Below are 26727 nucleotides of genomic sequence, written 5' to 3'. Positions count from 1 at the left end.
ACTCGGCTGATGTCACAAGCAACTCCGTCGCCTGTGAGTGCTGAACTGCTACAAGGTTGGGGGGTTTGGAGACTGAAAATCTGGCTTGGTTGGGCCTGGGGTCACTTAGCCTCAGGGCCCAGAGGCCAAGGCCACACTCTCCAGCCTGAGCTGTTGGCTCTCTGACCCTGGGTATCCCTGGGGCATGGTGGGATCTAAGCAGAGGAACCCCCACCCTAGGCCAAGGAAGCACGTGCCCCCGTGCAGAGGGCCCTCCCCAGCTGTGTCTCTGAGCCCCAGGGGCCTGGACTACCCCTGGGCCGGCTCAGAGTCGTGTGACCCACCGGCACGGTCACAAGACATTTATTTTGAGTAGAAAATGAGCCATTTCTTCAACAATACATCAAAATGGGGACTCCTTGACCTTGCTGGGCTCGCCTGGTCCTGGATCCCCTGGAGGGTCCCCTGGGCACCCATCGAGACCAGAGCCGCTGGGAGGGTAGAGCCCAAGGAAGGGCCGTGGGGCCGCAGTAGGGTCCCGGGGAGGGCCGTGGGGCCACAGCAAGGTCCTGGGGTGGGCAGGGCCCGAGGGAGGGCCGTGGGGCCGCAGTAGGGTCCCGGGGAGGGCCGTGGGGCCGCAGCAGGGTTCCGGGGCGGGCAGGGCCCAAGGGAGGGCCGTGGGGCCGCAGCAGGGTCCTGGGGAGGGCCGTGGGGCCGCAGCAAGGTCCCAGGGCGGGCAGGGCCCGAGGGAGGGCCGTGGGGCCGCAGTAGGGTCCCGGGGAGGGCCGTGGGGCCGCAGCAGGGTTCCGGGGCGGGCAGGGCCCAAGGGAGGGCCGTGGGGCCGCAGCAGGGTCCCGGGGCGGGCAGGGCCTGAGGGAGGGCCGTGGGGCCGCAGCAGGGTTCCGGGGCGGGCAGGGCCCAAGGGAGGGCCATGGGGCCGCAGCAGGGTCCCAGGGAGGGCTGTGGGGCCGCAGCAAGGTCCCGGGGCGGGCAGGGCCTGAGGGAGGGCTGTGGGGCCACAGCAGGGGCCCGGGGAGGGCAGGGCCCGAGGGAGGGCCGTGGGGAGGGTCCTGGGGAGGCGCTGCTCGGCTGGTCAGTAGCAGTCGGCCTCGTTATCTCCCAGGACGCCCACAGTGGCCAGCATGTCCTGCAGGAGGGACTGGGGGCTCCTCTCCACGTGGTCACTGCTCTCAGCCAGGGTGTCCTGTAGGGCCTCCAGGTCCATGGACCTCAGCACGGCCAGGACGGCCTCGGGCGCCAGCTCCCCCAGGGGCTGACCCTGTTCACCGGCCTGCCACCTCCGTAGGGCGGCCTCCACGGACGTCACGTCGGGACCATCCCCCGCCTCCTGCGAGTTGCTGGAGGGAGTGGCCTTGGCCCTCAGGAAGAGGAGGAGGTCACAGGACTTCTGGGCCACGGGGCGGTCACAGTCAAACAAGGACCGGAAGGCGAACTCGAAGAGCTGGACCCGGCAGAGCGCCTGCAGGGCCTGGGCCAGTGCGCCGGGCGGGGCCGCCGCGGAGGGGCCGCAGGGGCCCAGCAGCTGCTCCAGGAACGCCAGTGCCAGCTCCAGGCCCTGGACGCGCACCTCCCAGTCCAGGTCCCCGCTCGCCGCCTGCAGCACTCGGGCCACAAACCGCTCCGGGTCCTCGGCCACGTCTGCGTAGCCGTCCCGCAGCCACTCTGTGAAGACCCGCATGACGGCCCGCCGGGGGAACCCCTCCGAGTCCGTGGTCAGGACAAGCAGAAGCTCCTCGAGTGGGGTCTTCTGGAAGACAGAGTGCGAGGAGGGTGGGGGGCCGTGCACGGGGGCGGCAAGGCGGACCCCCGAGGGACCCCGGGGGAGCGATGCGGCTCGGCCTGCTCTGCCTCCTTCAGGCCACGTGCCCCTGGGCCCCCCACTTGCTCATCTGTCAAATGGGGGTGACCATGTCCAAGTGACAGGGGTGTAGGAGGCCGAGCGGGAGACTCGCAGGCCCTACCCACACCCGTGGCAGACCCGCTTCACCCTGGCTATCAGGATGCTGGCCAGGGTGGGGCCATGGGGCTGCGGGGCCCACCGTGTCCTACCTGCGGGGTGGCTGCGTGCTCAGGGCTGGAGGGGGCGGCGAGCAGCCCCCAGCTGGACAGCTGCCCCACGGCGGCCACTGCGCTTGCACGGACATAGCTCTCGGGGTCTTGCAGGAGCTGCCTGGTGAGCTCGGGCACCTCCGAGGCCAGCAGCGCCTGTCTGAAGCCGGCCTGCCCTGGGGGTCCAAGAGCCACAAGCAGTGGTGACCAAGCGCTGAGTCCACGGCCCCGCCTCGCTCCCCCAAAGGCAGCCAAGGGGGCCCCAAGTTCCCACGACCGGGGGGCGGTGCCAAGGCAAGGCCAGCCCCTGAAGCCTGTGCTCACCTCCCTGGTGTCTGGTCATCTGGGTCAGGAACTCGAGGCCCGAGTCCCTCACCTCCCAGCAGGGGCTGCACAGGCGCTTCCGCAGCACGGAGAGCAGCTCTAGGATGGAGGGACGGCTCGGGGGGCGCCGACGGGCCCTGCCCGCGGCCTCCCCCACCCGCCCCGGCCCACCACCCCGCCCCGCACATCCCTCGGCTCCCCGGGGCGGCGAGGGTCACCTCCGAGGACCAGCTGGGCGTAGGGCTCCAGGTCACAGCAGCCGGGAGGTGCGGCTGAGCTCAGGAGCCAGCGGAGTGTGGCCTGGAAGGCCTTCTTCAGAACCTGGTGCAGCAGAGCAGGCAGGGGTGAGCCGGCCCCCGCCCCACCCAGCGCCTTCCGCGCCCGCCCGGCCCTGGGCTGTGCGATGGGGATGGCGTGCAGGGTGAGAGGGGACCTGGGCCCAGCTTCTGTGAGGCAGGAGCCTCTGAAGGAGGCGGACGGGCATCAACATGAGATGGAGAAGAGGAGGGCGGCTCTCCTCGGGACCCCTGGTTCCGGGGTCAGGCGGGCCCACCAGGGCCTTTTCCTGAAGGTCTGCCATCTAACCACCCCCACGTCGCCGCCTGCTCAGCGCATGAACCTCTGACCCTCCACCTCACAGCATAACAGCTCTGGGGCTGTTGGAACAGGGAGGCTCGCAGGGAACCTCAGGGAGCTTGGTCCCCGCGCGTTAGGCCCACCCGTCTCTCAAAGAGAACTCCTGGGAAGACTGGGCCCTCTCCCTGCTTCCCGTGGCCCCTCCCTCAATCTCCACCAGCCCCAGGCCCGGCCGAGCCCCAAGCAGCTGCCTGCCCACCCACGCCCACCCCGCCCGTACCGTGGGGCTGGAGTCGGGGCTCACGAGGTACTCCAGCAGGATGGCAAACACCTGTGTCACCAACTCCTGGGGGCCTGAGACGAACGTGGATGGATGAAGCGCCCAGCCTGCCACCCTGGGGCCTCCCCTGCCCAGAGGTGTCAGCCCAAGGAGAACAGGGGCACAGACCCCCTCAGGCAGCTAAATCCCGGCCCCTCCTGGGAGGAGACAGGCGAGGACAGCGGTCCCGGCACGCCACTGAGCAATGCCTGAGCTGTGCAAGAGAATGCATTCTCACTTACCCAATCCCTGAGACAGGACCCCCAGGAAATCCAGGGCAGCTCGCTGGACGCGGACGCAGCCCCCCAGCATCACGCAGAGGCGGCCGCCCGCCTCGGAGTTAGGGGCTGCTGAGCCATTGCAGAGTCGGAGTATCGCCACCACAGCTGCAAGCAGGGGTGCCTGGGGCCAGGGCGAGGGGCGCTGGGGCTGGGGCGGGGCGGGAGCGTCAGTGCCAGCCGCAAGTCCCGCTGCCAGGGCAGACGCGGGCCGGGCCACACCTACCAGGGGCTGCAGCAGCTCCAGGTGGGCCAGGGCGCTGCACAGGAGACCCACGCACGCCGACTTGGAGGGCGGGAGCGTGTCCACGGCCATCAGGTCGCCTGCGGCCCCCTCCAGCAAGCCTGGGGACAATCGGACATGGCTCCCAATGAGTGGGCGCCTCCCTTGAGGCTGCCGGTCACTGAGTCCCACCACAGACTGGGCGGGCGGCTCCGAGCAGTGGCCATGCCGGGTGACATGTGGTCTGAACCTGTCTGCAGGGCTCTAGAGTGGAGTCCCACTCTCCCGGCAGCCTGTGCAGGGGCTGGCTTCTGCTGGTCAGAAGGCCCCTCTCTCCCTCGATGTGGGGCTACTGGGCACAGTGGGCTCCCTGTGTCTAACCCCCAAACCACCATGCAACTGAAGCAAGACAAGCTGCGGCAGAGGGGACCCACTTTCCCACCACAGAACAGACAGTCTGGGAGGACGAGTGCCAGGCCCAGGCACCCGATGTGGGTCAGGAACGCTCCACGCGGCCAAGGCCCCAGGAACCACCACCGACTGCAGGGTTGGCGGCTCCGGGGCCACCCTCGATGGTGCCACGGGGTGGGGAGGGGGACGCTGCCCTACCAACTCCTAATGACACACAAGCCAGGCACCGCCGAAATGGCAGCCCACAGCCCTGCCAGCTTCACTCCTGGGTGGGGAGGCACTGCCGAAATGGCAGCCCACAGCCCTGCCAGCTTCACTCCTGGGTGGGGAGGCGAGCCAGGTACCTGATGCCCACCGGCCTGCCCCAGCCCCAAGGACACGCTCAGGACCCCAGGGTTCTGCCTTCCTGCACCCGCCCACCCTTCCCCGACAGCCTACCTGGCATTCCGGGGGCCTGAGCAGTGGCTTCCAGGACAAAGGCCAGGGGCTGGAGGAGGACGCCGAAGGCCTGGATCCTCAGCGCCTGGGGACTGAAGACAGGATAGGGTGAGGCCGTCCGACCCGGGCACCCTGCTGCCCCTCTAACACCCCCAGTGAGTCTGGGGCAAGGGGTCAGAGCCGGGGACCGGGAGACAGCGACCCCGTAGCCTCCTGACTGCACTCAACCAGGGGCAGGGGTCCTGGGAGGTCCCTGACCTCACTGCCTGCCCCGCAAAACGTGAACCCTGGCCCTTACCAGTCCTGCAGTTTCAGGATCCCCGCAGCCAGAGGCCCTGCCTGCGTGGGGCTCAGGCGGCTTAGGGTCTGTGCTGCCGTCTCCCACAGGCCAGGGTCAGAGCTCAGCATGGAAGAGCTGCAGGGAAGGCCCCAGAAGCCAGCGTCACTCCTCTGTCCAGCCCACACCACGCCCAGTGGGCAGCTGTGCCCTGTGGTGCTGGGCGTGCCCGGCCCAAGACCGGAAGTCGTTCCCAGTGTGCGGGCTTTCAGACCCCCTGAGGGGTTCCCCTGACTCGGGGCAGCCTTCTTGAGGAGCCAATGAGCTGCGGCCCTGGGTGTGATGGCCACCTTGAGACCTCAAAGGAAACAAGCAGCACCCCCCCCCCCCACCCCCTGCCAGCAGCTGCGCCCGGGGGCCTGACCGGGCCACGCTGAGGAGGAGATCCACGAGCGCGTGTGGGGCTGGCACGGGGTCCTTCTCGAGCAGGCGGGCCACGAGGGGGCTCAGCTGCACCCAAAGGCCCTGCGTCCAGAGGCCATGGCAGTGCCCGAACGCAGTGGTCAGGACGTGCAGGGCCTGCGTGACCCGCGGGGTGGCCTCGGAGCGCAGGCAGTCTTCGAGGTGACACACGATCTTCCGGGCACAGGCCGGCCAGTCCCAGGCCTGCAGGGAGATGTGCCCCTCAGCGGGTCCGCACAGGGCCAAGTCCAGGACACGCACCAGGAGCTGCCCGGCGGCGGAGGCCACAAACAGGCTGGGATCTCCCTGCAGGGAGAAGATGGTGTCAACAGCACCTGGGGGCGGACAACGGGGCGAGGGGGGAGAGACAGGGTTCAGCTGGGACAGTGCCATGGGGCAGCAGGGACGCTGGAGACACTGAGGGGCTTCAGAGCCTGAATCCCGCCCATTGGGGAGGCAGGGTGGGAGGCCCAGCCTCCCCCGGCTCGAAGGCTGGAACCAGCTGGGGGTTCCCGGGGCAGGGGCTTGAGAACCCTCGCCACTTTGGAGCCTTCTAACCAGTCTCAAAGCCACCCCAGCTGCTGAGTCTGACCTACAAACCAGAGCACACCACACAGCCTAGAGGGGCCCCTACACTTGGTCACCCCGAGTCACATCCTCTCAACAGCCCTGTGACACCATGGCCACTCTCCCGTTCAGAAGAACCCAGCGTGGCCCAGCGTGGCCCTGGGGCTCACACAGTGCGGGGACGGAGAGGGCAGAGGCGCGGGGGGGCGGGCGGGGCACTCACCCGAGTCGGCAAGGAAGCGCAAGGCACTGGGGTGCTGCGCCAGGGAGTGCAGGCCCTGGATCCAGCCGCTGCGCACGGAGGGGGCTGCCCAGGCCGCTGCCCCGAGGGGGCCCGGCTCCCCGAAGAGCCCAGGCAGCAGCTCCCCCTGCTGGAAGTGGAGGATGAAGGAGCCGAGTGAGTCCGGCTCGGCCTTCCAGGGAGAGAACTTGGGAGGGAGGGCTGGGCGTCACACTCAGGCCCTGAACTGGTCACAGTCCGCTCCAGAAGCCCCTCCCACAACAAACACTGGCCAAAACGCCAAATGACCCCTCTGACCATGACATCCTGTGCCCGAAGACCCCCGCAGGTCTCCACAGCCCACTGGGCTCTGCACTTGGCACACGGGGCACGTGCCCTCCTCCGGATGTCCCCCACCCCAGACTCCCCAGCACACCCTGTGTGCCAGGCCTGCCCTGCACATACACCTGCTCAAAGCCCTTCCGACCCAGCTGCGAGCCCACTGCCCTGAAGCTGCCCCCTGCCCCCCGCCCGCAGCAGGCAGTGCCCGACTCCCCACTCACTGCCCATCCACGCACGGGTGTCCACCTGCAGCACAACAGCATGCCTCCCTGACCCCCTGCCACGTGCCCGAGGTTCCTGTTCCCCACAGGGCCCAGTACAGTGAGTGGGAAACAGGGCCTGCCTCTTTCCCCCAGAGCCCCTCCCTGGGGCCACGACTTGCTCAGAGCCTTGTCTATCTTGACAATAAAATGCTGGCCCCCAGCCTCGAGGGACAGGGTGCCTCTAGTCATCTCAGACTCTGGGTGAGAGATCCCCGGGCCGAGGAGACGCTCTTTCAGTCAATGGAGGATGAGTCTGACCCCACAATGGCCTTACGGGCCGCCGCTGCTGGTTGTAGCCCACAGGGAGGCCCTCTGTGGGACCACCTGTCATCTAAATGGCCCCTCCAAAGTTACAGCCCTCCTGGGGGCAGTCTGTAGCCAGTGGCAGGGCACCAAGCCTCAGCTCCCAGCCTCATGTCGTCTGTCTGCATGCCCCCTTCCCAGATGGGGCTCGTGCTGAGCATCTCACTAACAAGCAGCCCTGGGGTTCTGTGAAAAGGAAGCTGAAAAGGGAACTGGAGCCCAAGCCAATGCCAGGGGCCCAGGGCACAGGGCAGGCTCCCTCTGCAAAGCAGGGCACAAACCTGCCGTGTCCCTTGTCCCCGTGTGCAGGGGCCAGCCACCAGACAGAAGGGCAGCCTGTGGCCTGCTAAGCCTCCACAGCCACGGTTGGCTGTAGGAAGGAAAAAGAGGAGATGGAGAAGAAGAGACGGGAACCGGGGAGCACCCAGGAAGTCAGAGAAGCTGGGAAAACCCACGTGATTGGGACTGAGGATCTGTTTCCAGAGAAGCAGATGGTGTGACAGACCACACCAGCAGCCCGACTTTTCAGGGTCCGCTGTGAACCCTGCCGGTCCTGTGGGGTTCCTCTACTGAGCCTTCGTTGTCTCCTCACCCGGAGACAGAGGCAATGGCTCCTGACCTGTGAACTGGCCAGGGCTCTCAGGATAACCTGAAGATGATTCTGGAAACGCTGAGGTATGTACGGAAGGATGATCAGATGTGAAGTCATTTCCTATAACAGGCTTCAGTGTAGAACACCCTGGAAAGTCTGCCCCACAGTTAGCTGGGGTGGGCAGGGCCTCGGGAGCTTGCACTGCTGATCTGAGGGGCACCCACGAAGGGTGCAGAGGCCCAAGCCCAGCTCTGTCTGATTCCAAAAAGTTCACCCTTCACTCCAATCCATTCCTCCATTTTTCAAAGGAGGACTATACCCAGGAATAAAAACCCTGTGGAACACATCAAGGTACGGGGGCGAAGCGAGTTTCAGAGACTCAGGGGTCACGACAGCCCCCACTGCTGTGCACCTGCACGGGAAGCCGGGTCATGCAACTGGGAGGCCCAGGCTCACCTGGAGGTACTGGAAGCAGTTCTCCTGGGCTGCAAATATCCCTGCGAGGCGAAGCGCAAAGGACAGGATTCTGGAACTCAGGTCCTGGGGTTTCAGCACATGGAACAGCAGCTCTACCAGGCAGGGGTGATCCTGCAGTAACAGGAGACTGGAGCCTGGGGACAGGCCCAGCCGGGACGCACGTTACCAGGGCACCATGCATGCGTCCAAAAGGGATCGTTCTTCTGGCAACTCCCAGACCTCCTCTCTCAGGCTGTTAGACTCAGCAGTCCAACCGGGAGGAAGTATTTGCAACAACTGCTTCAAAGGACTCATTACTCTAATTCAGCAACACCTCGACAACAGGCAAGGGACTTGGACAGGAAATACAAATGGCCAGCAAACCTGAAAAGAAGTTCTGGCCTGCTGATTATAAAAAAAGACACAAACAAGAGCAGCAGTCTTCGCCTCTCTAGTGGGTAATCCTCTCTTAAACGGAGAGTGCTACAGCAAAACACACAGGCAACGGGCATTCTTCTCCAGACACGGCGCCTGAAACGCCTACACCCCACAGCAGCACTGCTCACAACAGCCGAGACGTGGAAGCAACCTGAATGTCCGTCAGCAGGGGAAGGGATAAAGAATGTGTGGTTCCATCGCATACATACAATGGAATGCTGCTCAGTCATATAAAGGGTGAAACAATGCCATTGCAGCAACATGGATGGAGCTAGAGACTGCTGTCCTAAGTGAAGTCAGTCAGACAAGTATCGCTGATATCACTTACATGTGGCATCTAAAAAAATGACACAAATTAACTTGTCTGCAAAAGAGAAACAGATTCATAGACAAAGAAAACAAGCTTATGGTTCCCAAAGGGGAAGGTGGGGGGATAAATTAGGAGTTTGAGACTGGCAGATACAAACGACTACATTTAAAATAAACAACAGGGCCTACTGTATAGCACTGGGAATTATATTCAACATCTTGTAATAAACTATAATGGAAAACACTCTCAAAAAGAGTGTGCATGTGTGTGTGCACGCACCCATTGCTGTTATTTAGTCACTAAGTTGTTTCTGACTTTGTGACCCCATGGACTGTAGCCCACCAGGCTCCTCTGTCCATGGGCTTCTCCAGGCAAGAATACTGGAGTGGGTTGTCATTTCCTTCTCCAAGGGATCTTTCTGACCCAGGGTTGAACCCGAGTCTCCTGCATTGGCAGGTGGACCTTACTGAGCCACCAGGAAAGCCTATATACCCTTACCCTAACCCTAACCCTAATTTGTGGGTAAGGAAATATGAAAAGCCAGGGAGACTCTCTAAGATGTAGAGGAACGACCCCAGACAGACGGCCTCTTCCTACCACAGGGGAGCCCTGCACCCTCCAGCCTTCGGGGAGAGTCGGCAGACGCCTTCACCCTACCTGCTTCAGTGACTGCTTTAAACCAGTCCAGCAGCTTCTCCAAACAAGTGTCATCTGCCACCGGCTGCCTGGGGTCTGCCAGGACATCACAGAGAGCCGGGAGGAGCCGGGCACACTCTGGGTCCATGATGGGGCTGGGGTTCCTGCAGAGGAGATGTCAGGCAGGGCCAGACCCCACCCGCCTAGTCACAGGCAGCCCCCAGCCCCACCAGGCCCCAGGACTTTCACCTCAGGCCAGGTGATGACTCTTCAGAGGAAAACTCCTAGCTGCCAGGACTGCAGTGAAGCCTCGGCTGGGGTAGGATTGGAGGTTGTCAAGAGCAAACTGGAGCCCTCGAGTCTGGCAGTGGAGACGGGAGTCTGGGGTAAACCATGCGGCCTCAGGAGCTCAAAGGCAGCCAACTCTGGACTCTGGTGGGAGGAAACGAGCGTGAAATTGATCTAGGCTGCAGGCCTGTCAGAGCCAGGGGCGCATGCGCGTTCTGGGGCCAGCCACGTGTAGGAGGCTGGTCAGTCAGAGCTGTAAGGGTCTCAGTCCAGCTGGGAGGTGTGTGTTTTTCTGTCTGTCCCTCCCAGGGTCAGTGTGAAAGCCCTGCAGCCAGCAGCGTGTGGAGGGGAAGGCGCTCTGCTCACTGCCGGTTCCTCCGGGGACTGCAAGAGCACCTGCGAGTCTGGCCTGGGAGGGGGCCCGGGAACCCGTCGGTCCTGTGGTTAGGGAGGGTTCTCGCCGGAGGATGGCGTGGCCAGTGACTCTGTCTGCCGGGGTCAAGAGCAAGCCTGGGACGTCCGTCTGTCCATCCCTGGCCAGGCTAAGTTCTTGAGGAAGGCGCCATCCCCGTGGACCCCACGGAGGACGCCAGGCCGGCGGCTGCGGTGGTGCTGGGGCCCAGTCCAGGGGCGCGCACGTGGGCCCCAGGCGGTTCTACGGCCCGAGAGGCCCTGGCCCCTAACCTCGACCCCGCCGGGCCCTCCACAGCGACCGCGACCCCTCCCCGGGTGCGCGCCTCACCCGCTTCGCTTCCCTCAGCCGCCGCAGGCCCCGCCTCGGGCCGCGCGACCCGCCGGGACTGGAGGAGGCGAGGACGGGGAGGACGCCCCTGGAGGCCACTCTGAGAGCCCCGAAGGCCCAGGCTCAGGGAACGGGCTAAGGAGGAGCGGGACAAGCCTCCGCCAAGCCCGTTGCCTGGATCCGTCACCCGACCAGGGCGCCCAGAGGTGTGTGCACCGGAACCCAGCAGGCTTTGCGCCTGGAAGGCGTGGCTTTCGGCGGAAGGGGCGCGGCCTCACCGGCCAAAGGCCCGCCTGTCTGAGCCGGCCAGCAAAGCAAAATGCTAGCCGCACAGCAGGCACACCTTCCTCCGCTTACAGAAGGGTTTCGTCCTGACTAAGTTCAGAATGCGTTTACTGTCCCTGCCCACACCACCTGCCCGGTGTGCGGACTCCATCCGTGTCACACTGTGCGCACTTTGGAACCCGCAGCTGCTCTAAGCACTTATGGTTCTGTTCAGTTCAGTTCCGTCGCTCAGTCGTGTCCGACTCTTTGCGACCGCATGGACTGCCCCACGCCAGGCCTCCCTGTCCATCACCAACTCCCGGAGCTTACTCAAACTCATGTCCATGGAGTCGGTGATGCCATCCAACCAACTCCTCCTCTGTCGTCCCCTTCTCCTCCCGCCTTCAATCTTTCCCAGCATCAGGGTCTTTTCCAATGAGTCAGTTCTTTGCATCAGGTGGCCAAAGTATTGGAGTTTCAGTATCAGTCCCCCCAATGAACACCTAGAACTGATTTCCTTTAGGATGGACTGATTGGATCTCCTTGCAGTCCAAGGGATTCTCCAGTCTTCTCCAGCACCACAGTTTAAAAGCATCAATTCTTTGGCGCTCTGGCCTTCACAGCAGCTCTTTCTTTCCCAGAGGACACAAGCACAGAGAAGTCACTCGCCAGGCACCAAATACCTACTGATTAATCAGTTGTTGTGTGCCAGACACTGTTCCAAGGGACAGCAGTACAGTCGGAAGCAAAACAAAGCCCTGCCCCGGAGAGCTTACATTCTAGACAAGGGGAGTTCTTGTAGATAATAAAGATTGGGCTGGAAAAATACAGCAGGGCACAGGAACAGAGTAAATGCCCTTGGAAGCCTGTAGGAAGAGAAAGGGCAGATTATGCTTGCTAATAGTTTAAATGAACCTTGCAGCCCAACGGGCCCAAAGATCATGATACACACTGAATACAATGAGTGTAAACTCCGTATCTTTTTTCTTGTCTTGTGACTGCATTATAACCGTTGAGCCTAAGATCTTTTTTTTTTTTTTTTCATTACATCAGAGAATAGGCTACCCACTCCAGTATTCTTGGGCTTCCCTTGTGGCTTAGCTGGTAACGAATCCTCCTGCAATGCCGGAGACCTGGGTTCGATCCCTGGGTTGGGAAGATCGCCTGGAGAAGGGAAAGGCTACCGATTCCATTATTCTGGCCTGGAGAACTCCCTGGACTATAGTCCATGGGGTTGCAAAAAGTCAGACAGGACTGAGCGACTTTCTTTTTTTTTTTTTTTTACATCATAACCCTTGAGCCTAAGATCCGAGATTAGGAAGATGGTTTTCTCAATGCCAGGCGTTCAGAGCTAGCAGGCTGTGGACACGGCCCAGGCTCCCTGTCCCTTTCAGCGTTAACCTACTAAGTATTTGTTAATGACAGCTCTGGGGACTAGCGCGCTGTTTCAGCTCCGCCCCACACTCTGGGCGCGCAGCCGGTCGGCCCGAGGGTGTCCCCGGGCACACCTATAAGTCGGCCGGGCTCGCCACATCCGGGGCTCGGCGGGCTGGCGCGGTTGCCATGGAAGCGGGGTCGCGGCGGGCGCGCGGGCGCGCGGGCCCGCGGAGAGGCTGCGGGCGGCCCGGTGGCCTGCGGAGCCCCAGAACCCGACGGCCGCGCCCGCCGCGCCCGGGGGCAATCGGGCAGTGCCGCCGCCATGTCGCAGGGCACCGCTGAGCCGGCCTCCGAGACGGTAAGCGCGGAGGGCGGGGGCGGGGGGCGCTCTCAATGCCTCCCACGCCGGGGCGCGGGCCGGAGGGAAGGGGCGCAGGCCGGCGGCCGCCGGTGACCGAAGCCATTATTGTTACCGCATAAGAGCGGACCTGCGGCCGCCGCCCCTCGCCCAGCCTCCAGCCGCCTCTAGTTCCCCACTCGTCCTTGCCCTGGCCGCCGCTTCCAGGAAGCCTTCCCGGACCCTGCGCCCTCGCCGCTTGGCGCCTGCGAAGCCGGGCCTGAGCGGAGCCTGCGATCGCGGCCCGCCGGGGTGACGGAGCTCACTGCGTAAGTGCCCGCCCACCGGTGATTCCAGGGCTGGGGGCCTCGGACGGGGCGACGGACACGAGCCGTGCCGGGTGTGAGGGAGGAACCCCAGGCGCCGATCAGGACATGTTTTCCGGAGGAGGTGCCGCCCGCCCAGGGTCGCTCCCCCGGGTCAGAGCGGGCGTGTTCTCAACTCTTCCTTCACCCACTGTTTCTGGGGCGTCAGCCATCAGCTGTAGATACCACTGTGGGTGAATAAACTGCATTCCGGTGGCGGGGTGACGGGACTTGGGGTGGGGGTGAGGGAAAACAAGGCAAAAAAAAAAAAAACCCAAAGCGGATCGTGTCCATCAAGTCAGAAAGTGCCCTGCAGAAAATAAAACAGCCCATGTAAGAGAGGCGGGGTGGTGGGCTGCTTTAGATTGGGTGCCAGGAGCAGCCCCTGAGAAGCTGGAGTGTCCTGATGTCCCCGATGAAAAGGAGGCAGCGGGGTGAAGATCTGAGACACCGGGGCCAGCAGGTGCAGAGGTCCTGAGGTGGGAAAGTGCAGGGTTCCAGGGCGCGAAAGAGAGCTTGCTGGGATCTCACTGGGCGACCTGTGTGGATGGAAGGGAGCCGTGGGCCTTGCAGACAGTTCCGGGTCTGAATTCACTCCTGCCACAGTGGGAAGGCTTTGGAGGGCTCCAGACAGAGGGAGCTTGACTCACGGTTGCTTCCTTCACTGGGAGGAGATGGCAGAACCCGCAGGGCTGCCCGGCGCTTTCCCCTAGTGGGGGCTCAGGGCTCCTGCCCCTTGTTCCCCAAGGCACCAAGTCCTGCCTCACCTGGAAGGCCGGCCGCCCGGGCTGGTCTCAGTTACTGCTCCTTCACCTTTAAAAGTAGCTCCTCACACTGTGACTGTAAAGGTCATTCACGCCCAGAAAAGAAAGTCAATGACCCGTAATCTAACTGCCTGCAGAAAACCAGTTAGTGTTTAGTATATTTCTTTCTGATATTTTTTTCAACATTTTTTCTTCCCATATGGCTTTTAAAACTTGGGATCCTGTTTATATTGTTTTGTAATTCTTGCCGTTTAATTTACTGTTAGCATCTTCCCATACCTACGTTTTCAAAAACATGTTTTAAAAGCTAAGTTTGTGTATACGTATAACTGAATCACTCTGTTGCACCCCTGTAACTGACGCAGCGTTGTAAATCAGCTGTACTTCAGTTTAAAAGAGAGAGAGAAATGCATCAAACAGATAAAGACAAATGCTGTATGATCTCACTTCCATATGGAATCTCAAAAAGCTGAATTCTAAACAGCAAGGACTGACTGTGTAGCACAGGCTACGTTCAGTATCTTATAACCTATAATGGAAAAGAATCTGGAAAAAAGTATGTATATAACTAAATCACTTTACTGTACACCTGAAGCTAATATAATATAGTAAATCAACTGTACTTCACTTTAAAAAATTTTTAAACTCTTAATTTGGGGGACTTCCATGGTGGGTCCAGTGGCTAAGGCTCTTCGCTCCCAATGCAGGGGATCTGGGTTCGACCCCTGGTCAGGAAACTAGGGTCCAAGTGCCAGGACTAAGAGTTCACATGCCACAGCTAAAGATCCCACATGTTACCACTAAAAAGATTCCGCATGCCCTGCGTGCTGCAACTAAGACCCAACATAGCCAAAGAACAAAAGAAAAATTTTTTAAATAAATAAAATGAAAAAATAAAACTCTAACTTGTGAATTCCCCGGAGGTCCAGCGACTAGGACCCTTGAGCCTCCACTGCAGGGGACATGGGTTTGATCCCTGGTCAGGAAGCTAGGGTCCCATGTGACCTGCAGCACAGCCAAAATAAATAAATACATGTGTAAAGTCTTCACAAGTATAATTCATGCAAAAATGGAAAGATAATATTTTTTGAAATAACCTAATCAGTTCAGTCACTCAGTCGTGTCCGACTCTTTGCGACCCATGGACTGCAGCGTGCCAGGCCTCCCTGTCCATCACCAACTCCCGGAGCTACTCAAACTCATGTCCGTTAAGTCGGTGATGCCATCCAGCCATCTCATCCTCTGACATTCCCTTCTCCTCCCGGCTTCAATCTTTCCCAGCATCAGGGTCTTTTCAGATGAGTCAGTTCTTCGAATCAGGTGGCCAAAGGATTGCAGTTTCAGCTTTAGCATCAGTCCTTCCAATGAATATTTAGGACTGATTTCCTTTAGGATGGACTGGTTGGATCTCCTTGAAGGCCAAGGGACTCTCAAGAGTCTTCTCCAACACCACAGTTCAAAAGAGTCAATTCTTTGGCAGTCAGCCTTCTTTATAGTCCAACTCTCACATCCATACACGAAGACTGGAAAAACCGTAGCTTTGACTAGATGGACCCTTGTCAGCCAAGTAATGTCTCCGCTTTTTAATATGCTGTCTAGGTTGGTCAAAACTTTTCTTCCAAAGAGCAAGCATCTTTTAATTTCATGGCGATGGTCACCATCTGCAGTGCTTTGGGAGCCCCCCAAAAATAAAGTCTCTCACTGTTTACATTGTTTCCCCATCTATTTGCCATGAATTGATGGGACCAGATGCCATGGTCTTAGTTTTCCGAATGTTGAGTTTTAAGCCAGCTTTTTCACTCTCCTCTTTCATTTTCATCAAGAGGTTCTAACCTGATAGGACACTCCTGTTTTAACTCTCCATTCCCTTCCTTTTGGACTTCCCTGTTGGCTCAGACAGTTAAAAACCTGCCTATAATACAGGAGACCTGGGTTCCATCCCTTGGTTGGGAAGATCCCCAGAAGGGAATAGCAACCCACTCCAGTTTTCTTGCCTGAAGACTCTCCTGGACAGAGGAGCCTGGTGGGCTACAGTCCATGGGGTCGCAAAGAGTCAGGCACGACTGAGTAACTAACACTTCTTGCTTTTCCTCCATTGTTTTCACCTTGTGCTATTGGTAACCACGCTGCTCTAACGGTTCTTACGCACAGAAGCGTTTGTCAAGCCCCTGACACACGCTGGCTCTGAGACCACCCGGGTGCCCGCGTGCCGTGGTCCACAGGAGCGCAGTCCCGTGGGAGGGGCCAGCGCCAGCGCCCTGCTAGGAGGCTGGCAGCCGTTGGCCCTGGCTGACTGGCGGTCTCCCTGCTGAGCCGACATCTGTTCTCAACCAGACGAGACCCTCGAGGGCAGGCACTGGGAGCAGAGCCGCCTCTGGACTTGCTCGTGCACCTCACGGGGCACGTACGGTGCTGGGGTCCCCGGTGAAGGGCTTCCAGGTTCCAGAACAGGGTAGGAGCATCTGTAGAGCGTTTCCTGCTCCCGAGGTTCTCCATCACCTGCTCCAAGGCCCCCCGCTCCCGCCCCATGCCAGACCTCTTGCTTGCATCCACTGGGCTGTCCCGCCTCACCGTCCTCCCCAGCCCCACCACAGCCCTCCTCTGAACTTACAGAGGCGGCTGCCCTGAAGCCTGCGCACGCCGAGCCTGCAGCGGGGCCCTTCAGACGGAGCTTCCATCGCCTGCTGTCTCCCTGTACGACTGTAATGTCGGTCGCACTTTTCCTGTTCCTCTGTTATCTCAGTCTTTTTGTTGAAAACTTGACCTTTAGTTAATATATTACCGCAGCTCACCCCCCGCCCCCCCCACAACATTTAGATAATACATTACAGCTTATCCCACACCTCCTCCCCCCAGTTTGTTTATTTGGGGAGGGACTTGGCTGATATTTCTCTGAAGTTGTCGTCCCCACACTGTGCAGCCTGTTTCCCTGCTCAGACTTTTAAAAAATCCTTTAGCCCAACTACCTTGGGGTTACCCTTGGGGCAGCAGAGGCCACTTGTTGTCAGAGGTTGTTTCACCCCCTGGGTCAGTCAGATTTCTGCCGTTACTCATTGCGTGTGCGTGCCCCTGCGTGTGCGTGTGTGTGCAGGCGGCTGTCGCCATTCAGGGGTTTACAGCTTTGCCCACGCGCAGCCAGGAACCCGTGCGTGGTTCTCCCCCTCCGTCTCTCCTGAGGGCAGCCTTGGACATGCCGTGGTCCTCCAGCCCTCCTGGGATATCTGTCTTCATACTCCTTTTTTATTTTTTTGGCCGCGCTTCGGGCATGCAGCACATGGGATCTTAGTTCCTCGACCAGGGGTCGAACCCGTGTCCCCTGTGGTGAAAGCGCCCCGTCTTCAGCCCTGGACTGCCAGGGAAGCTCCCGTCAGTGGTTTTTAAGCCTGGCTCCCTGAGGTCTGCTCTCGGGCCAGGGGGGTCCCCCATTCTGCCAGGGTTCGGTTACCACCGGGGCTCACACCCTCTGGTTGGCCTGGGTGCCGGGCGGGGGCGGTTTCCATGTCTGCCCAGAGGCTGCACTCCAATCCTTGCCCCCAGCCTCCCTGACCCTCAGGCTTGACTGCCGCCCCAGGAGGGCGCTTCTGGGCTCTTCGACTAGCAGCTGCTCTTCAGTGAGCTTTCTGCAGCCGTGACCCCGGAGCTGGGGGCCCCAGCTCGCTCCCCACTTTGTCTTCATTGGCAAAGGAGCCAGGCGGGTGGCACTGTGCCGTCAGTCCCCCGGGCACAGCTGCCGTCCTGCCTCTTCTGGAGAAGGGCCCCTGGTCCCCGGCACAGCAGGGCAGGGGTGTCTCCCCTGAGCGGTGCTCCTTCTGGGCCGGCCCCTCCCTGCATGGAGCTCCCACCCCAAAGACATGGGGGTCTTAGCCTGCAGTGTCTGGGGAGGAGCTCACACCCTAAGCACCCAGCCCTGGGGTCTCGACTACACCCGCCCGCCTGCAGGACTGCACTCGGGTCACTTCAGTCCTTGGGGAGCCAAGGGGCCCCTGACTTAGTAGATTTTCTGGAATGAAAGATGCATTGATTATCTTCACTAACCGATGAAGATTGATTGCTTTGTGGGCTCTTCTGTTAGATGGTTGTTGGTTGAGGGGCGGGCCTTCCGGGCTCCTCACCCGACCGTCCTGGGAGATGACCCCTCTGTGAAGGCATCCCTGCCTCCCCCCCATTCACTGAGAATCAAAACCCTGTATGTTCCAGCATCTCATTCTGGACAGTATGTCTCTTCCCCCAGTGTCTTAGTTAATGTCGATTTAATGCTTTAAAATCCTGACGGGAGAACGTGTCCTTGTCACCGAGGAAGCTGAGACGCAGAGGGGTCCGTGGCGCGACCAGCTTCGCACAGCTGACGCGGGGCCACGTTGCTGCCCCAGGCCTTTTGGGAACCCCCGCACTGCCCGCCAGCCACCGCCCCAGAGTCCCCCGCACGAGGTTTGCGTGCACGCGCCTGTAGGAATCCGCGCAGGCTCCGGTCCTGCTTGCAGAGGAAGAACTGACCTTGACCCTTTTTGTTTCTCGGATACTGTGCGTGGCCTCTGCTGAAGGGATGGGTCTAGGGCTGCTCGGTGAGCTCAGGTGCTGACAGTGTTCCCCTTGTTTAGTTCCTTCGGCGGGACGGGGAGGAGCAGACTCGGGGGCTGACTGGGGGGACGCGATGGAGTGCGTGAGCCCACCTGGTTTTGTTCACCCCCCAGGCCACCTCCTTCCTTTGTTGAAATTTCAGGTCCTTGAAAAGTCATCACGGTTTTATTCAGAACAGAGTTGTGACAAGTGTTGACACGAGAAGGTGTTGCCGCTTTCCCGTGGGACTGTCCACAGCTCCCCTTGCTGGCTGGCGGGCCTGTGCTGTGACGCTGGGGCTGAGACGGCCTTCACCTCGCCGCCCTGATCCCCCCGCTTGAGCTTTCCACGTCATTCTCGTGCAGTTTGTTAAATGAAGACTTTCCTCTGTAACTGTCATTTGCTACTTTAAAAAATTTTTGTATTGGAGTATGGTTCCCATACCTCGTTGTGTTACTTTCTTCTTGCAGTAAAGTGAGTCAGCCACACCTGTTCACACGTCCCCTCTTCTTTGGATTTCCTTCCCATTAGGTCACCACAATACCCCGAGTAGAATTCCCTGTGCTCTGCAGTATACTTGTCGTTTGCCGTTTGTACCTCAGAATCCACCTGCCAGTGCAGGAGACACGGGTTCGATCCCTGGGTCAGGAAGCTCCCCTGGAGAAGGAAATGGCAACCCACTCCAGTATCCTTGCCTGGAGAATCTCATGGACAGGGGAGCCTGGCGGGCTACAGTCCTTGGGGTTGCAAGGAGTTGGACACGACTGAGAGACTAAACAACAATATAGTCTCTTAACGATAATAGTCTAGGGAAAGGATTTGAAAAGTCGTTCTGCTTTCTCTCTTTTTAGGATGTAAGCCTAAGTACATTAACACAGACACATCACCCACTTGAGCAAGTTCCCTTTTCTCCTGGACATGCTAGCATTGAGGATAGTACAGATTTTATTGTGCTCCGTGCGCCAGATTGCTGGAACCAGAGGCAGGAACCTCTGTACACGAAGATAAGGCGTGCGCTGGTGGTGCGGGGTGGCCCTGATCACTCTCACCGGGGTGCAGTCGTGAGTTCCTTGTGCTCTGATGCAACGATGGAATGCTTTTATCAAGAAACGTTCACTGGGGGAGGGATAAACTGAGAGTGCAAGATTAGCAGACCCTACTATAAGACAGAGAAAAAATGGAGGCTTCCCATATGGCGCGGGGATCTCTATTCAGTGTCTTGCAATAACCTATACTGGAAAAGGATCTTTTAAAGCAACTGTACTTCAAGTCGTCTGTCGATTCTGTGGAGACACTCTTGCTGGACTGACAGGGCTGGAGCCGCCCCACCAGCAGAGTTTGGCTTCGTGTCTGCACCGTCCCTTCGGATGCGGTGGACCGAACCGGCCGCCACCAACTCCGAGTGTTCTGTCCCCTCCTGCTGGATGCGGGGCTCTCCCCCGCAGCTCGGCCCAGCCGTTTCCACCTTGTGAGTGTGGCCGTGGCACCGAGTGGTGCCCGACGGTTTCACTGTTGCGTCTCTTCCTCCAGGGGGATGACAGTCTGTCTGCGATCACCTTTGACTCTGACTCTGACACGGTGAGTGCAGTCGGAGGGCTGGTGTTCCGTTTACCCGCCGACTCCCGCGGGTCTCCCCACAGACGCTGCATTCAGGGCCAGATCACAGGTTCCAGATGCCCTCGGCCAGATCTGTGCAGCTGAGACGATAACTTTAGGACTTCGACAGAAGTCAGTGTGAGCAGAGCGCATTTGAGGCTGACCACAAGCTCCTTGCCAGCAGTCTGGCTTTGGCCTGCACGCCCCCACCCCTGCCCCCAGCCCCTGAGCCCTGTGTGGAGGGGAGAGAGCAGAGCAGGGAGGTGTGAGAAAGAGCCCAGCGAGTTCCCGCCCCCGCAGCTCTGAGGACTCCAGGGTCCGCGGTCTGAGGAGCAGGGCTTCTGCAGAGAGTTTCCTCCTCAACACTCAGGACACGGCCGAGATGCTCCCGGGAGTGAGAGGGAGGGATCCATGGATCTGAACCAGTCTCCCGGGATCTCAGTGTCCTGAGCGAGATTTCCCGTTTGGAGTGAAGCGGAGGGTGGAGGCGTGGAAGGGGCCCCGGGGGCGAGCCTGGGTGGTGCCCAGCTCCGCGTGTGGCCCAGGCTGTCGGGGGTGTCCTCCAGATGGGCCAGCGCTGCCCCGCGCCCCCATCTCACGTCTCACCTGTGGGCGTCCCCCCACCTCCATCTCTGGGGCCTGCTGGCCACACTCTGTATCGGGGGCGCCTCCCCTGGGCTGCCCACTCCTGTGTCAGGGGCGCCTCCCTGCCCTCCGCTCGCACTCTGCTTGGTCTCTCGGTGTTGGCCGCTTAATCCACCACCCACCCGCCTCCCCCCATTCTGAGCACTCCTGTGCTGCGTGGCTGGGGCCATACTGGCTGCCTGAGAAGGCTCAACCATCTCTTCTTTCTTTCAGAAAGCAAAAAAGAAAAGTTTCCACAAACCTCCACCCACATCCCTGAGTAAGTATGACCAGCTTGGCTCGGAAGAGCTTCTCAGAAGGCCTCCTGCCCGGGTGTCCTGGTAGGAGGCTCAGCTGCGTCTGTCTTCTCTGAATATGCAGGACCACTGATGCACGTCCTTCTGCCCCTTGGCTCCGTCTCGTGCTGGGGCTCACTCCCAGGTCTTCGCCCTCTGCAGGCGTCCCTGTGGGCGGAGGCCCCGTGGGGCAGAGGTCCTGAGCCCTCCCTGCACCAGTGAGCCCCCAGCCCCAGGGCACAGCAATGGCCTCTTGTGTTCTCCTTCTTGAGCTGCCAGAGTGAGGGAAACACAGGATTTGTTCTTGAGACTCAAAGAGTTCATCTGGGCGATATACTGAATTTTATGCTTCCCAAGCTCTTTGTGACCAATCAGATCCTATGTCAGCTTTCTTTTGCTGCCGAAAAGCCTGTGGCTTTGCCTGGCTTTATTACATACTCACGTGTGTGTATTTACATTTCTTATATACATATATACAGTCAAACACACTGTCTTATGTATGACACAGTCAGAGAATACAGATGAACTTTCGTATGAGCCCAAGAAAAACATACATAGAAAGATAAATTCCTGCAAAGAAAAGAAAGCACGTTTTGTAGTACAAATAAGTATAAGCGTTAGAAAGGAACCACCTAGCGAACTTAACTGCAACGCAGAGGCAGACACGGACGTCGAGAACAGACATGGAGACCATGGAGGGTAACGGGGGTGGGATGAGCCGGCAGGTGGGCCCGACGTGTACGCACCAGCAAGAACCGACCGCACAGCACAGGCAGCTCCGCTCAGCGCTCTGTGGTGGCCTATTTGGGAAGGAAATCCAAAAAAGAGTAGATAAACGTGCACGTGGGCTTCCCGGGTGGCGCTAGTGGGAAAGAACCTGCCTGCCAACGCAGGAGACGCAAGAGACGGCAGGTTCTACCCCTGGGTCGGGAAGACCCCCTGGAGGAGAGCGTGGAAACCCACTGCAGTGTTCTCGCCTGGAGAATCCCACGGACAGAGGAGCCTGGCGGGCTGCAGCCCCGAGTCGCAGGGAGCCGGGCACGGCCGAGTGACCTGGCGCTAGTGCAGCGGCTGCGCTTTGCTGCGCGGCAGAGACAACGCGGCACGGTGAAGCGGCTCCACTCCAGCAGAAGTTAATTTAAAAACATCTAGCAGTGTGGACTTTGAATATTCTGGCTCTCCTCCTGTGGAGCAAATCGGGAATTGATGCAAAGTGAAAGTGTGGGCTTTGGTGTTTTAAAACTTCTCTTTCAGACTATTTTGTTTAAATCCTTTTGTCCAGAAGGCATCACTAAGGTAAATGTGAGATCATCTTCCATTATTCTTACTTACTGGAAGTCAAGCATTTCAAGTGTTGAAAATACTAATAATCAAATTGCTTTTTATCTTGACTTCTGTAAATGTCAGAGGTGTGTTTTGCATAATTTAGGGTGGCCAGAGCCCCCAAAGCATCAAAACCGCCAAATAGGTGCTTTCCCCCAGCCCCCGGGCCCTCCCCCAGCCACACCGGACGCCTGTCCAGGCACCAGGGCTGATCCCAGGCCCCCTGCTCACTGCAGGATGCACTGTGTCCCCTCCCCCACACCCCCCCCCATCCCAAACTCCTCAGTTCAGTTCAGTTCAGTCGCTCAGTCGTGTCCGACTCTTTGCGACCCCGTGAACTGCAGCACATCAGGCCTCCCTGTCCATCACCAACTTCCAGAGTCCACCCAAACCCATGTCCATTGAGTCGGTGATACCATCCAACTATCTCATCCTCTGTCTTCCCCTTCTCCTCCTGCCCCCAATCCCTCCCAGCATCAGGGTCTTTTCCAATGAGGCAGCTCTTCGCCTCAGGTGGCCAAAGTATTGGAGTTTCAGCTTCAACATCAGTCCTTCCAGTGAACACCCACAACTGATCTCCTTTAGGATGGACTGGCTGGATCTCCTTGCAGTCCAAGGGACTCTAGAGTCTTCTCCAAAACCACAGTTGAAAAGCATCAATTCTTCAGCGCTCAGCTTTCTTTATAATCCAACTCTCACATCCATACATAACTACTGGAAAAAGCATAGCCTTGACTAGACGGACCTTTGTTGACAAAGTAATGTCTCTGCTTTTTAATATGCTGTCTAAATTGGTCATAACTTTCCTTCCAAGGAGCAAGTGTCTTTTAATTTCATGGCTGCAATCAACATCTTCAGTGATTTTGGAGCCCAGAAAAATAAAGTCTGACACTGTTTCCACTGTTTCCCCATCTATTTACCATGAAGTGATGGGACCGGATGCCATGATCTTAGTTTTCTGAATGTTGAACTTCAGGGCAACTTTTTCACTCTCCTCTTTCACTTTCATCAAGAGGCTTTTTTGTTCCTCTTCACTTTCTGCCATAAGGGTGGTGTCATCTGCATGTCTGAGGTTATTGATATTTCTCCCGGCAATCTTGATTCCAGCTTGTGCTTCCTCCAGCCCAGCGTTTCTCATGATGTACTCTGTATATAAGTTAAATAAGCAGGGTGACAATATGCAGCCTTGACGGACTCCTTTTCCTATTTGGAACCAGTCTGTTATTCCATGCCCAGTTCTAACTCCTAACATTCCCTTAATAGGTGTACCCCTGTCTGATTTCCGAGCCACAACAGCAGGAACCCAGGCTGTCCCGTTCACTTCATAAATGTGTCTCTACTGCCCAGTACTGGCCATCTGACACAAAGAGCCGACTCATGGGCAAAGACCACATGCTGGGAAAGGTTGAGGGCAGGAGGAGAAGGGGGCGGCGGAAGATGAGATGGTTAGATGGCATCACTGACTCAGTGCCCGTGAACTTGAGCAAACTCCAGGAGAGAGTGGAAGACAGGGAAGCCTGGCGGGCTACAGTCCACGGGGTCTCAAAGAGTCGGACACGACTTAGCGACTGAACAACTGCCCACTCTGGGTCTCCAGGGTTTGTAGTCCCCGTGTGCTGAGGCTTCCGGTCCTCGCCGTGCTCCGAGGTGGCGAGGCTTCTGGCCCCTCCGTGTTCATCGTTCCGCAGCGTCAGCCACCAGCAGGAACCACCGCTGAGTCCCTCTGCTTTGCAGCTTTATCCATGGGCGTGCATCTTGTGGAATTCTCACTATTTATTGATAAACCCTGTACATTTAGGAGGGAAATGTCGTTTGTGGGGTTTTTTTCCTGATCACTAATATACCTTCATAAATATGCACTTAAATGCATGTTTAAAGTTTGGAAGACCTTCCAAATACCCTGGGAGTGAGCACAGTGGTCCTGGGTGAGTGGAAACGCCTCAGGGCCCAATGTGTCTTTACTCCCACATCCTAAATGATAAAGGGGAATTTTCCATAAATTCCATAAGCCATGGAAAAATCTTAGAAATTTTAATAACTAAATGCATTAGATTTAGAATCTCAGGACCTTCTACAGATATAAATTGCTTTGGTATTTAAGAAATATAAGCGTGTTTTATGAACAACTTGGTTTTGCATAAATTTGCACAATTTCTATATTTTATGTGAAGCAGCAAAATTCCAGATTAAAATATAATTTTAAAACCCTTCCTTTGTTTTGGTGACAAAATAAAAAAATGCCCTGGGGGAGAAAATGGGAAATTAACTACTGTAATATTGGTACAACTTCAGGCTCATATTTTAAAATCAATTCCAGTTACTTCTTTATAATAAAATTTAAAAAGCAAATGTGAGTATATAAACATAACCGTATTTTTCCGTACTTTTTTATTTTTGCCAGAATGTGCTCATCTGGGGCGGTTGTGAGTGTTTCCCTGTACCGTCTTTGTCTTTCTGAAGCACAGATGTTGGGGGGCACAGTGTTCTGCACCTCTAAAACCATGTGTTGCCTTTCTAGAGTCACCTTATCACTCTAAACCGAGGAAGGTGGCCTCCTGGAGATCTCTGAGGACCGCGGCGAGCATGCCTCTCGGGGGCCGGATGTCCTTAACGCCCCAGAAGCTGTGTCTGGGAAGCTCCAAGCAAGGTACCCACGCGCCCCTCGGAAATAGAGCCCTCCTTAAAAAGAAGGAAAGAAATAGACCCGTCCTGCTCACGAGCAGCGCCCGGTCCCAGGTGCTGACGACACAGAGCTTTGAATGCGCCTTGTCTGAAAGACTCCATTTCTGACCTTGTCAAGGACGTGGCGCCTTGAGGCGCACACTCCGAGTGTGTGCGACCTCTGACGTTTGCTCTTGTGGGTCTCGGCCTGTCTGAGTGGGGCTGGCTGTGGTGGGTCACAGACCCTCCTCCCGACAGCTTTGGGAGTCGTGTGAGCCGGTTGAGGTCATGCCGGCAACTTGGAAGGGGATGTGCTAGGCACATGCGCAGCCTGGAAGTGGGCAGGCACCACAGGGAGGGCTTTGCTGATCTTGGGGCCGGTGGCTGAACGTTGCTCATACACCACGGGTCCCGTGAGCTTCCTTCAACCCCCCGAGCCCGGTTACGAGAGGCAGCGCCGTCCGTTGTGTCTGCTCGTACCTGTCGCGTTAAAACCGTGCACGTTCAAACCAGGCAGTCTGACCCCAGCCCTGACTTCAGACCTCACCTTGGACTGTGCCTGGACCCACTTCCCCAGCAGCGCCCCCGACTTTGTGACCGAAGCCTTGAGAATGAAGAGGTCAAACCTCAGGCGTTCTGCCAGCCACGGTGAGCTCGCCGCGGTGACACGGCCACGAGGCCGGGCGGGGGACTTGGGGGTGCTCTGCAGAGTGAGGGGCGGGCCCCCCGCAGGCAGCCGCCGAGTGTCCTGAAGGTCCCTGCTGCCTCCTGGAGGGTGGCTTTCCTGCTGTGGAGGGAGACGTCATCCCTGGCTTCAGTGGTGTCTGCCTCCCTGGAGTCGTAGTGAAACGGGTTGTGCAAACGATCTTAGAAATGAAAGCTGCGAGGATGATAGACAGCCCAAATCTCACAAAGCAGGGCCGGCTGGTGTCGTGCTGCTGTCTTCCTGTCCGGCCCGAGTCCACACGCCTCCTCCCCAGCGTCCACTGCCCTTCCGTCGGCGCCGTGGGAAGCCCCGAGAAGCCTTGTCCCGGTGGCCGGGCTGGGCCCCTTGCGGCGCTGCTGGCCGGCATTGCTGTTTCAGGCTTACGTGCTTTAGAGTTCTGTCCCCATTAGGGACCGCGCTGAAGCAGAGTGCCCCGGGCACTGTGCCGACGGTGGGCGCAGGGCCGGCTGCTGGCACCTGCATGATGATGCCATTGCGTTTGTTTTTGACTGTTTGTTTGCGGCTTCAAGTCTAAAGACACGGCTTTTCTTTGTGACTCCCTCCTTTAATCCTTTTGTAGATGAACACATGGGCTTCCCTGGTGGCTCAGTGGTAGAGAATCTGCCTGCCAGTGCGGGAGACCCAGGTTCAATCAGGAAGATCCCTTGGAGAAGGGAATGACTACCCACTCCAGTATTCTTACTTGGAGAATCCCATGGACAGAGGATCCTGGCGGGCTACAGTCCTCGGGATTGCAAAAGAGTTGGACACGACTTAGTGACTTAACAACAACAGCTCCCCTTTAATCCTCTGAGTGTAATTAAGTCCTGTGTTCACATCTTTTAGTTTTCTTTTGCTTCTTCTTTCCAAATCAATACCTGTTTGGGTTGTCTTACTTCTGGGGAAAGACCATAATCAGGTTAAAAATGTCGAAATGCATTTGTTCTTTTTTTATTGTTTTTTTTAAAGATAATTTTATTAACCTCCAGGTTTCCCTTAAGGTATAGTCCAGCGTTCCTTCTTCTTTTCAGAGGGCTGTGTGTCTCCCCGCAGGTTACGTTCCGGGGAACCCCGTCTACAGAGAGAAGGAGGACATGTATGACGAGATCATTGAGCTGAAGAAGGTAGAGTTCCCGCCCGTCCTCTGCGACTGTTAAGCGGGGAGGGCCCCGGTCACGTGGATGGGGGGCCACACCTGTGCCGGGGTGTGTCCCGTGGGAAGAGCAGGGGTTGCAGGGTGACACCGAGTTTAAGCCCTGGCCGGGCGCCTGAGCAGCTGGGAGACGCTGGCTCCTGGGGGGCCACCCGCCAGCGGCGAGGGAGCCTGGACTGCGGTCAGCCAG

The 26727-nt window shown here is 58.4% G+C and overlaps 2 protein-coding genes across 22 annotated transcripts in view; one reads left to right on the top strand and one right to left on the bottom strand.

Annotated features, from left to right (window-relative positions):
- Positions 1–326: 326 nt before the first annotated feature.
- On the bottom strand, positions 327–16429 carry BRAT1 (BRCA1 associated ATM activator 1). Of its 5 annotated transcripts, none has more exons than XM_027527900.1 (15): positions 16233–16429; positions 9734–9916; positions 9506–9648; positions 8101–8255; positions 6148–6295; positions 5320–5692; positions 4917–5033; positions 4619–4710; positions 3773–3891; positions 3511–3697; positions 3230–3303; positions 2592–2694; positions 2374–2472; positions 2050–2225; positions 327–1747 (listed from the first exon to the last, which is right to left on the bottom strand). In XM_027527900.1, exons 3-15 carry the CDS (start codon positions 9630–9632, stop codon positions 1073–1075), a joined length of 2445 nt encoding a protein of 814 aa, XP_027383701.1. In that variant the 5' UTR covers positions 9633–9648; positions 9734–9916; positions 16233–16429; the 3' UTR covers positions 327–1072. The 5 variants fall into 5 exon arrangements, with proteins under 5 accessions (XP_027383701.1, XP_027383703.1, XP_027383700.1 ...); XM_027527902.1 differs by lacking the exon at positions 16233–16429 and adding an exon at positions 10515–10767 and having other exon boundaries at positions 327–1744; XM_027527899.1 differs by lacking the exon at positions 16233–16429 and adding an exon at positions 10515–10766.
- Positions 12364–26727, top strand: part of IQCE (IQ motif containing E) — a 40516-nt gene continuing 26152 nt past the window's right edge. For 5 of the 17 annotated variants that reach the window (XM_027527917.1, XM_027527914.1, XM_027527909.1 and 2 more), the window contains exons 1-6: positions 12367–12513; positions 19709–19756; positions 20633–20678; positions 24536–24664; positions 25192–25326; positions 26438–26508. In XM_027527917.1, coding sequence (XP_027383718.1) covers positions 12478–12513; positions 19709–19756; positions 20633–20678; positions 24536–24664; positions 25192–25326; positions 26438–26508 — 465 coding nt within the window. In that variant the 5' untranslated portion in view covers positions 12367–12477. Of the gene's footprint in view, positions 12514–12726; positions 12822–19708; positions 19757–20632; positions 20679–24535; positions 24665–25191; positions 25327–26437; positions 26509–26727 lie in introns of those variants that run through there. The other 12 variants (XM_027527906.1, XM_027527904.1, XM_027527918.1 and 9 more) reach the window with 8 other exon arrangements.

This window comes from Bos indicus x Bos taurus, chromosome 25 (assembly GCF_003369695.1).
Source record: "Bos indicus x Bos taurus breed Angus x Brahman F1 hybrid chromosome 25, Bos_hybrid_MaternalHap_v2.0, whole genome shotgun sequence".
Classification (NCBI taxonomy): domain Eukaryota; kingdom Metazoa; phylum Chordata; class Mammalia; order Artiodactyla; family Bovidae; genus Bos; species Bos indicus x Bos taurus.
This window is presented reverse-complemented; position numbering and strand designations above follow the sequence as displayed.